The sequence below is a fragment of the Trematomus bernacchii genome, unplaced genomic scaffold (assembly GCF_902827165.1).
Source record: "Trematomus bernacchii unplaced genomic scaffold, fTreBer1.1, whole genome shotgun sequence".
Classification (NCBI taxonomy): domain Eukaryota; kingdom Metazoa; phylum Chordata; class Actinopteri; order Perciformes; family Nototheniidae; genus Trematomus; species Trematomus bernacchii.
In genome coordinates, this window is record NW_022987582.1 from 12,680,934 (window position 1) to 12,692,599 (window position 11,666).

The window sequence follows — 11,666 nt, forward strand, 5'->3', positions numbered from 1 at the left end:
CTGATGTTACGCTGAGAGCAGCCGGAAAAAGCACTGACATGGGCGCAGCCTCTCTGGTGGTTGACTAATCAGAACGAGTGGCCGAGCTGACCAATCGGAGCACACTAGGCTCACAGGGAGGGGGGGGCAAGAGCTCCAACGAGTCGTTTAGTGGAGAAAGTGAATACTGCTGAATACACATGCTTGACAGAGATGCTGTATGCGAAACCAATGTGAGTTTGGAAAATTGCACAGTATAAATCTATTTTAGTATACCTCAACAATGTAATTATGATCAGTGGAAATGGCCATGACATGGGCCCTTTAATATTTCAAGGTTCAAGGTTCTTTATTGTCAATCTGACATAGCTACAGAGTAATTATGTAGTTGAAAATCTTATGTCACAGGCTTCTCCAACAATGCAACATAATAACAACATAATAACAATAAGAGCATGAGCAATACAAAAATAATAATAGTTATAAAATGAAATAAAGTTATGATGTGGAATAGTGCAGTACGAGTCTATATACAAGTTATTGGAATGATATATATATATATTAGGTATTAGATACATACTACTGAGTAGCAGATGAATGTTTGATGTTGTTTCAACAGTTCAATTTTTTAACAGTCTCACTGCCCGCGGGAAGAAACTGTCTCCGAATCTTCTTGTCTTTGCCAGGATGCTGCGGTAACGTCTGCCAGACGGCAACAGAAAGAACAGTTTGTGGCTGGGGTGATGGGGGTCTTTGATAATCCGTAGTGATTTCTTCCTGAGCCGCTGGGAGTAAAGGTCCTCCATGGATGGCAGCTCCGTCCTGGTGATGTGCTGTGCAGTTTTCACCACCCTCTGTAAAGCCTTACGATCGAGGTCGGTGCAGCTGCCGTACCAGGCCGTCATGCTGCCAGTCAGGATACTCTCTATCGTGCACCTGTAGAAGTTGCAGAGTATCCTGGAATCCATTTTGAACCTCCTCAACCTGCGGAGGAAGAAGAGCCGCTGTCGAGCTTTCTTGGTATTTAAGTGTTTAAGTGTTCAAAGTACAGCTGTAGCAGCGGAGATGGGCAGAAAAGTGACTGGTGCTGGATGAGGGAGGTTGGGTGTGTGTGTGTGTGTGTGTGTGTGTGTGTGTGTGGGGGGGGATGTTTTGTTTTCCTTATTAACTTTTATTATAGCTCATTGGAGCCTTGAAGCTACAATCCCAGACAAACACTGGACTTAATAAAATACCAGAGAGTACAAAGCAGTGGAGAAACAGAGAGTCTTTGTGGGGGGGGGGGGGGGGGGGGGGTTAGAGTCCAGGACCATTTGGGGCAGGGGTGAAAGTCGGAGGCAGGGTGGAGAGTTCAGGGGAGAGATGTCAGAGAGGGGGAGGGAGGGACGGAGGGAGGGAGGGAGGGAGGGGAGAGAGTTCAGCATCCTGACCGCCTGGTGGAGGAAGCTGTTCCCCAGCCTGACGGTGCCCGAGCTGAGGCTGCGGAACCTTCTTCCTGAAGACAGAGAAGAGGCTGTTGGATGGGGTGGGTGGAGTCACCCACAATGCTGAGTGCTTTGCGGGTGAGGCGGGTGTTGTATATGTCCTATAGTGAGGGGAGTGAGGCACCGATGATCCTCTGGGCAGAGTTCACTATGCGCTGCAGGCTCTTGCTGTCGGCGGTGGTACAGCTTCCGAACCACAGTGTGATACAGCTGCTGAGGATGCTCTCGGTGGCGCCTTGGTAGAAGGACAGCATGATGTGGGGTGATGCTCCGGCTCGCTTGAGCTTCCGGATGAAGTACAGGCGCTGCTGGGCTTTCCTCGCTAGTGCGGTGGTGTTGTTTTTCCAGGTGAGGTCATCAGTGATGGTCACCCCAAGGAATTTGGTGCTGGTCACCTGCGTCACAGCAGCGCCGTTGATGGTCAGGGGGAGAGGGGGTCGACGGTGGGTTCTCCTGAAGTCAACAACTATCTCCTTTGTTTTCTCCAGGTTGAGGAAGAGGTTGTTGTTTTGGCACCACAGGGCCAGCTGGTTCACTTCCATCCTGTAGTTAGTCTCATCGTTGTTGCTGATGAGACCCACCACAGTAGTGTCGTCTGCAAACTTCACGATGTGGTTGGTGCTGAAGTGGGTTTGCAGTCGTGGGTCAGCAGAGTGAAGAGAAGGGGGCTGAGCACACATCCTTGGGGGGCCCCCGTGCTCAGTATGAGGGTGTTTGAGGTGTTATTTTCTGGTTTGCAGTTGCAGTGGCCGTCGTGCTCACATGCATCTGTATTCAGGAGAGCTCTGCTGTCCCAGGACCTGAAGTAAGAACGTGAAACTATTTCATTCACCTGCTTACTATGTTTTTTATGTCGAACTTATCCAATGTGTTTCCTACTCTCTTCACAATTCATCAACAGGTGCAGGAGCTGGAGGAGTCGATGAGCATCAGAGGACTCATGGAAGGTATATCATGCTAACTGAATGAATTTGGCAAAATACATTAATTAAAGTTTGTCCCAACAAAGTGTCCTATTGCTCTCCAATGAAGAATACAGAATAAACAGTGAGTAAAGATGCTGCAGATGAACTCACTGCTCATGTTTCTGTCTCTCACACAGATGCCGTCCAGATTGCACTGCAAAAAGAGATTTGGATGATTCCTACTCCAACAACCACTAAATATTCATTTGATCAGAACTTTTCTCAAAGCAATTGTATTTATTGCTTGCAAAATGTTGATGATGAATGGATTTGGTCGTGCTGTTAATTTCAAATGTATCGGATGTGATCATCCACATTTTTTCCCAAATGTCTGCATATACTTACTGTACTGTAAGTGTATGAACAATAAATATTACCGTCATGAAAATACATTTTTTGTTTACTGATTATTTGTTGACTACGATGCATTCATCCATGTACATTTTTTAAATGCCAACTACATTTTGTATACAGTATAAATAAAACGAGGTATAGTAACATGGCTAATTAAATCGAAAGACTAGCCATGTTAATTCAATCAAAAAAGCATTTTTTTACATATAGGAAAAAATATTATATTTTATAATATAATATTATATTACAGTATATTATAAAATCAAACTTGGTATTTTAAAGGTCCCATGTCATGGCCATTTCTACTGATCATAATTCCATTGCTGAGGTATACTAAAATAGATTTATATTGTGCAATTTTCCAAACTCACATTGGTTTCTCATACAGCATCTCTGTAAAGTATGTGTATTCACCGGTATTCACTCTCTGTCCTAAACGGCTTGTTGGAGCTCCGGCCCCCCCCCTCCCTGTGAGCCCAGTGTGCTCTGATTGGTCGGGACGTTGCGAGGCTCGCTGCTCAATGATCTGGCTTACTGGTGTGGTTTCCGGGTCGGCGATACAAACACACTCTCACTCCATAAACGTCCAGGAGCGACGCTTGGTCAGGGTCCCGAGGCGTGCAGTTGGGACGCTCCTAGGCTCCTTCAGCTTCATAAACAGACACAAATAGCTTTCAACTGATTGCAATGTATTCCCATCTGCGGCGGGATTTGACGCTCATGGAAGCACGGCATTCGTTTGTGTCGGAGGCTGTTAAAGGCAATGTGAGCATCCATTCCCATTGGATAACGGAGAATTGTACTCCCGGAAGTAAGTATTCCCCTTACTGTCGATTGATTTGACAGTGATATCTCCACTACTCATCAACTCAAAAACACCAGATTATCCTTGTTAATTAAACGACATTGATAGGTTTTAGTGTGTGTACAATGCTTTTGTCACGTTTTCCCATTCACTTCTGAGAAACAAGTAGTTTTCTATGAGTTTTGGATGGCCGAAGACATTACATTGCCCACAATCCTCTGTAGCAACCATAGACTGTATATTGCAACAGCTTCGGTTCATGTTAATTTACAAACTCTTCAACTACAACCGTAGTTATATTTAAAAACATGTTAGAAGGCCTCACGAAATACTTTAATTTAAATTAAAATGTAAATGTGAAGGAATGTGTGTATATTAACTGTGGAAGTTGTTCCTTGTACGATGTGAGGGTCAAAGGACAGATGATGCCGTTTTTCTCATACTGATATTCCGCTATGCACGCTGGGATTTGGTGTTTATGCGATGTGAAATCCGAAAACATTTAAAAAAAATTAAATAATACATTATTCCGAGTGTGCTTGCTTTTCTCTTTGAAAGTCATCACATAACGGCATTGTAATACACGTTTCGGCTGCATTAAATATTACATATCTGCCGTAGTTAACTCTATTTATAGAGCCCTGATGACAAGACTTCTAGACAAACAGGAACTGCCGCCAAAACTGAAAACTTGACGTGGATCTTAAATATATAAGCAATTAAACAACATCTTACATTTATTTTCACACAATACGTCTCCTTGCAGTATCAACACTAATTCGGCTGACTTTTATATTTGATCCAATTGGTAGATAGGCTGTATTTACGCCATAACGGTGCATAGCTGATAGAAAGGGACAACTACTGGTTAAAGCACGTTATTGCATTTTATAATTTTAGTTTTAGATATTAATAGGAGGATGTGCAAAACAGACAAACTAATAAGGCTTTATTTAAACATTAAAGAATACTTTAGGTTAAGGTCTTCTTTTGAATAAGAAAAAAGCTTTGGGGGTATAGAAGATGAATATGGAGGGATGAAACCCTCTGATGGTCACACATGCAGAGCACACAGCACACACAGTGAAATTTGTATCTACAGATAAATATTAAGCCTGACAAAGTATTTAACGTCTAATATAATATAATAATAATAATGCATTTGATTTATATAGCACACTTTAAAAACAACGTCATCTCAAGGTGCTTCACAAGGCTATAAGGAACAATAAGTAAAAAGTTATCTAAAGGAGCATATTGGATAAAATATGGCAATATAAAAAATAAAAAATAAATATTGCTTTCCTGCAATGTTAACTATGTTTAAGCACTTATTTTACCTGATATTATACATATGTATTATACTCTTATAAGATGTATGTAGATAGTATAAGAAATGTGCAGAATATGACAATGTAATGGTGGATGTATACACATATTGATAGATGTCTTGTAATGCACTGTTGAGGAACCTGCGACCCAAGTTTTTCATTCATTGCATAACTATACCGTAGTTGTGTATAATATGATATGTCAATAAACCTTAGAAAATCTTGAAATCTTGAAAGGGATGTGCAAAATAGTCATTATATACAGTCTTTAATGTCAATAAACCTTAGAAAATCTTGAAATCTTGCATGGGATGTGCAAAATAGTCATTATATACAGTCTTTAATTAACTATTAGTAGAGAATAACGACGAGTAAAGAATATACTTTATAGGGATCCTATTAATATCTAATAATACAATTATAAAATGCAATAACGTGCTTTAACCAGTAGGTGTCCCTTTCTATCAGCTGTGCACCGTTATGGCGTAAATACAGCCTATCTACCAATTGGATCAAATATAAAAGTCAGCCGAATTAGTGTTGATACTGCAAGGAGACGTATTGTGTGAAAAGAAATGTAAGATGTTGCAATATACAGTCTATGGTTGCTACAGAGGATTGTGGGTAATGTAATGTCTTCGGCCATCCAAAACTCATAGAAAACTACTTGTTTCTCAGAATTGAAGGGGAAAATGTGACAAAAGCATTGTACACACACTAAAACCTATCAATGTCGTTTAATTAACAAGGATAATCTGGTGTTTTTGAGTTGATGAGTAGTGGAGATATCACTGTCAAATCAATCGACAGTAAGGGGAATACTTACTTCCGGGTGTACAATTCTCCGTTATCCAATGGGAATGGACGCTCACATTGCCTTTAAAAGCCTCCGACACAAACGAATGCCGTGCTTCCATGAGCGTCAAATCCCGCCGCAGATGGGAATACATTGCAATCAGTTGAAAGCTATTTGTGTCTGTTTATGAAGCTGAAGGAGCCTAGGAGCGTCCCAACTGCACGCCTCGGGACCCTGACCAAGCGTCGCTCCTGGACGTTTATGGAGTGAGAGTGTGTTGGCGATACATCGGGACAGCGCGAAACTCATCCTGAGCACACACAAACACTCACAGCCGAAGTAAAAACAATAAGTGTGGCTTGATATTGAGTAAGAAAAAGGTTTATAAACGCTGTGAGAATGAGTCTGCGGAGAGCATTTCTCCGTGATCCCAACTCGTCTATTACCAACCAGGGAGCTCTATGCAAGTCAATCGGACTCCCTGTTTGTTGAAAATGTACGCTAAAGGTCCTGGTGTGTGAGGAGCTCCGCGGATTGGTCCATTTTGGTAACAAATGGAAAAAGAGAAATCTCCAACGAGGCGTTCTGGGTAGTGTTAATTTCGTTGACTAAAACTATGACGAAATATGTTCAACAACCTTTTTTTCCTGACTAAAACGAGACGATGACGAGACTGCACCGACGGCAGTAAACAATAACTGTAACGAAATCAACATGCAATATCGTTGACGAAAAGTGACGAGACGAAAATGTAGTTTACTAAATAAAAACTATGCCAAAATCTCTCTTTACTTTCGTTGACGAAAAGTGAGGAGACTAAATATTATCAAAGATAACGTTACATCTCTGATAGTCAGTTTTTCTCCCAGCAGTTCCATTTCAGGTGCTGCGGCTGGGCATCGCAGAAACTCCGTTCGAACATCAAAACGTTCAGCTCGGTCGGGAATCGATGGCTATTACTTTTATCATTCATAACTTTCATAATTCCAGAGATACATCCCATAATTCATCACATTTTTAACCATTGAAGTCAATGGAGAAAATCTTCAGACTTGAACAATCTTCATGCGACTTCAACTGCTAATTCATACTTTCACTCAGAAACCTCATTCCAACTTTAAAATGTTACACATCTTTCTGACATTATTCGTGTAACACAACTTTTAAATCTGATTCTTACTTTTAGAGATATTAAACATTGTTCAGACCTTGGTAAAGAGGCTTTCTTCAGATTTTAACATTAACTAGAGTGCGTGATGTCACAGCTAGAGGGTAGGAAATCTTGAAATTTGCCTTCATATATTTTTTTAAACTGCCATAATTCCCAAACCCTACATTCCTGAGACATAATTTTTCATGACAAACGTAGGAAAACATCTCGTAGCTTGAAAAATGACAAATAATTACGCAAAAATAATTAAACAAAATGCCTCTTGAGGGCATGAAGTGACAAAAACTTTCAACATGTCTCCATTAAAACCCATTGTAATTTCAGGCTGATATTTCCTCACACCTTTAGTTAAACTGCCCAAAAAGTCAATTATTAACCTTGAAAGTACACAAAATTACACTTCCAAATATCAACTTCCTTGACATGCTTCACATTTTGAATTTTCACAGATATATGTTATGTTCTCACAAAACGTTCACATGGAAGAGGTGGATATGTCTAAGAAGAAAAATGCAAAAAATCTAGCGAACGAGCGCAGAGAGAGAGAGAAGAGAGAGAGAAGAGGAGGGAGGAGCAGAAGAGGAGAAGAGAGAGAGAGAGAGAGAGAGAGATAGAGAGAGAGAGAGGAGAGAGAGATAGCGAGTAGAGAGAGAGCAGAGAGACAGAGAGAGAGATGAGAGAAGAGAGAGAAGAGGAAGAGAGAGATAGACAGAGAGAAGAGAGAGAGGAGAGCGCTCGAATCAGATATAGATGAGAGAGAGAGCGCGAGAGAGCTAGCAGAGATGAGAGAGAGAGCGAGAGAGAGATAGAGCAACATAGAGAGAGTAGAGAAGAGATCGCGGAGAGCTATCTCTCGCATCGCGATCTCTATGATACTCTCTCTCTCTCTCTCTTATCTCTATCTCGAGCGAGGCTATAGCGCTCAGATCGGCTCTCGATCTACTATATCTATATCTCTCTCTCTCTACTAGCGATATCAGTATCTATCTCTCTCTCTCTCTCTCTCTCTCTCTCTCTCTCTCTCTCAGCGTATTATGGGGTGTCATCAAATGCCGTTGCCATGGCGACAGACCACTCGCCATGAAACACGATGTCGTAAGTCCAATGGACACGGTCCAATCGTCCCCCAATCTTCACTTGTATATCACCGGTCCAGCCCTCAACAGCTCTACGTCAATTATGGAGTTTCTTCAAATGCCGTTGCCATGGCAACACAATGCTCGCCATGAAACACGGTTTTCTCATAACTTCAGTGAAAATGTTCCAAACGGCCCAAAACTTCACAAGTTTGGTAACGATGCAGCCATCAACGCATCTAAGCGTATTATGGGGCGTCATCAAATGCCGTTGCCATGGCGACAGATCATTCGCCATCAAGTTAGTTAAAAAGTTTGCAGTTCAAATATTCTGCTGCTTTTCCAAGCCTTTTTACTTTATTTTCGTCACTCATCACACATTCAAGCCCCCAGTGTTCATGTATCATTTCAATCTAAATTCTTCACTTTCTTCTTACACATTACATTTCAGCATAGCAGTTTAGCGTCAGCTTTTCAGCATAAAGCATTCCCACTAGCAATTTCTTCAGGAATTGCGTTCTCTAGTTTCAAATGTATCTGATGTGATCATCCACATTTTTTGCCAAATGTCTGCATATGAACAATAAATGTTACTGTCATGAAAATACATTTTTTTGTTTACTGATTATTTGTTGACTACAATTCATTCATCCATGTATAGTATTTTATGTTGTAGAAATAAACGTGAATATCTTTTAAGCTTGTGTTACCATAGACCTTATTTCAAGCATCTACCCTAAAACCTAAAACATAGACTTTGATACAAGAGAGACCTGAAATTCGAAATGCTAACCCATTTCTGTTGTGAAACTTTTTATTTTATTTTACACCTGACTAATAAAGATTTTACTAGCAAAATTATCAAATACTTTTGAAAGTTCAATAAATACAACAACATTAAATGTAATGTAATAATCTAGGGCCCTAATTAGATTTTTCATGATCAGGATATGATGTGCCATAAATGTAATTCCTAAAATGAAAAAAACAACAATAAAGCAGTTTTTTTAATTACATTAAAGTTTCTCCCCTTACTCAGTATTGAGCATCTTTGGCAGAAAGCCCTGGATCTCTAGATAGGCTTTTCACTGCATTGCATTTCACTGCCGTTTCTATTCATTTTTAGAACAATTACTAAATGTTGTTGTTTGAGTGCACTTCACCATATTTCTTTGCACATTAGGCTACTGTATAGGGCCAATAATGATGTTTTATCTTCAAAAATGGCATCCCAGATCTTCTTTGATCAGGACAGAGGAGGAGTGGGTTGAAAGTGTGTTTTTTTTTGTTTTTATCCCTTTCTCGTTCCAGCATTTCTTTTCTTAGACTGTCCAAATCAGAAGACAATGTTTCCATCACAGCTATAATTTAGGCTTTCTGCCAAATAAAAAGGCATGCAATAAAAGCACACAATGATTAAAAGAATGATTTGGGGCTTTGAAATAACCAGTCAGCTCTGGAAACAAGATTTCACATTTTCATACTGATAGCACCTGCTATGCTGCAGTTCAAATAGGAGTTTACATGTTAAAACAAATAAAACAAACAGGTGATTAACAAAACATTTAAATATAACCAAATTAATATAAGATTACAAATATTGAGTGGGTAGATTACAACACATGGAGCCATTCACGGTGCTGTTTGTTTATGCTCACATGGTTTGATGACAAATAAATGCCATGCATGACAACTTTCAAAATATAAAACAAAATGGACCTCTGAAAAATGCTTATAGCTGGAAAATAAAAAGTCAGTGTTTATCATCGCAGGACATGATGTTCTTATTCAAATAGTGTCATGGTAACACTCGTACTTTAGCAAGAAAAATATCCCAAATTAGCCAATCACACAGGTCAACAGGTTTTGAGTAAATAGGTGAGTAACGTAGGGAATTGTAGTTATTGCACAACGTACTATATTTGTTAAGATGGAGGACATATTGATGAAAATAATGTTCCACAGTTATTTATCAAATACCTAAATGTTTTTCAATTTTATAATATTCACAAACTTTTGTTTAAGATAAGAAAAGATAAGATAAACCTTTATTGATCCCTGTAGGAAAATGTTGGGATCTAAGTAGCAACAGCAACAAGGGTGAAACACAGGATAGGACAGATATGAATACGCACAAATATAATAATAATAACAATAACAATAACAATAATCAATAATAATGATAATTATAATATCAATAATGAAAGTAAAGAAGTGCAAGAAATAAAAATACCTAAAGAAATATGTACAAAATATACAGTATACATTAGATTTAAATGTTTTTACACTTGATTAGTTGTATTTTTTATGTTTGAATGCTGACCAATATAAAATATAACTACACTATTCCATTATGCTTTTCTCAATAGTTGGCCTTATTTTAATATCTTTACATTTATGTTACACTGTTTAACTGAAGCCAAGCAAACACAAGCTTTTACATTTTAAACAACATTTAACATTTTCTTATATTTTGCGCATAGATGTACAGAGGAAGATTATAGTCGTTTTTGTGATATTGTTGAACAGACACTTACATTTCAAATTCTCATAGTACTGGAATTTCCCACCTCCATTCCCAGCAAGGAGAGAGATGCAAGCCCATCCTGGCAGCTTCATGCTGTCAGTGATGAGGCAACAGAGGCCTCAGTGAGTATAAATGACAGCACATTCTACTCTCAACCATCACACAGGAGAAGAACTACAAAGAGCTGACAACGGTCACCAACAGATCTGAAGAAATCGAGTCGACCTAAATCAGTCCTCCTAAGATGAAGACATTCTGGGTTGCAGTCGCAGTGGCCGTCATGCTCACTTGTATCTGTATGGAGGAGAGCTCTGCTGTCCCAGTAACTGAAGTAAGAACTTGACTATTTCTATTCACTTATTAGTTTGTGTCAAAATGCTAAAATGTGGCTCCTACTGTAAATGTTCATCAACAGGTGCCGGATGAGGAAGAGCCAATGAGCTATGGCTATCCACTTACTGAACATGATGAGCCCTCAGACGACTCATGGATGGTATGTTAAGCTAACTGAATAAATTGAAATATAAAGCTAATTTGTGTGTTGTCCCAATAAAGTGCCCTGATGCTCCCCAATGAAGAATAAAGAATAAACGGTGAGTAAAGATGCTGCAGATGAACTCATTGCTCATGTTGTATCTCTCACACAGATGCCGTACAGCCCCAGAGCAAGGCGTCGCCGTCGCAAGTGTAAATTTTGCTGCAACTGCTGCAGCAACATCTGTCAAACGTGCTGCACAAGGAGATTCTGAGGATTCCTGCACCAGCAACTGTTGCAAAATTCTGAAGATTCCTAGATTTCATCATGTGCTAGACAACTGATAGTGCAGTGTGTTATACAATAAACTTAAATATGACTATATGAAATTGTGTTTTAATTACAGTAGAAATGTCTCACACACCTGTGAATTGCTACCATGTCAAGTCAAAATGTCCACAGGCCTATGGAGATTTGATGGCCACCACACAACTCATTTCAATGTTGGTAATCCTTCTGGACACAATTTAGTTTTTTCTTTTTATAGCTGTACTAGCTATTTCTTCTTCTCATGGAGATATCAGCTAATTTCATACATCACACTTAAAGCTTAGTAATGTTAGCAGTATATTAGCTTTGGGTTGTGGTGCACACATTTAGTAAACTTGTGTACGTTCACATTGAGTTTACCTTAACTCAGTGT

The 11,666-nt window shown here is 39.5% G+C and overlaps 1 protein-coding gene across 1 annotated transcript; it reads left to right on the plus strand.

Annotated features, from left to right (window-relative positions):
* The first annotated feature begins 10,645 nt into the window (after window positions 1-10,645).
* LOC117480496 (hepcidin-like) lies at window positions 10,646-11,309 on the plus strand. The gene is made up of 3 exons (XM_034127843.1): window positions 10,646-10,819; window positions 10,904-10,981; window positions 11,136-11,309. Exons 1-3 carry the CDS (start codon window positions 10,733-10,735, stop codon window positions 11,235-11,237), a joined length of 267 nt encoding a protein of 88 aa, XP_033983734.1. The 5' UTR covers window positions 10,646-10,732; the 3' UTR covers window positions 11,238-11,309.
* The last annotated feature ends 357 nt before the right edge of the window (window positions 11,310-11,666 follow it).

Coding starts and splice junctions, on each gene's coding strand:
- LOC117480496 (XM_034127843.1), top strand. CDS start 10,733: ATGAAGACATTCTGGGTTGCAGTCGCAGTGGCCGTCATGCTCACTTGT. Junction 10,820..10,903: donor CTGCTGTCCCAGTAACTGAA/GTAAGAACTTGA, acceptor GTTCATCAACAG/GTGCCGGATGAGGAAGAGCC. Junction 10,982..11,135: donor CCTCAGACGACTCATGGATG/GTATGTTAAGCT, acceptor TCTCTCACACAG/ATGCCGTACAGCCCCAGAGC.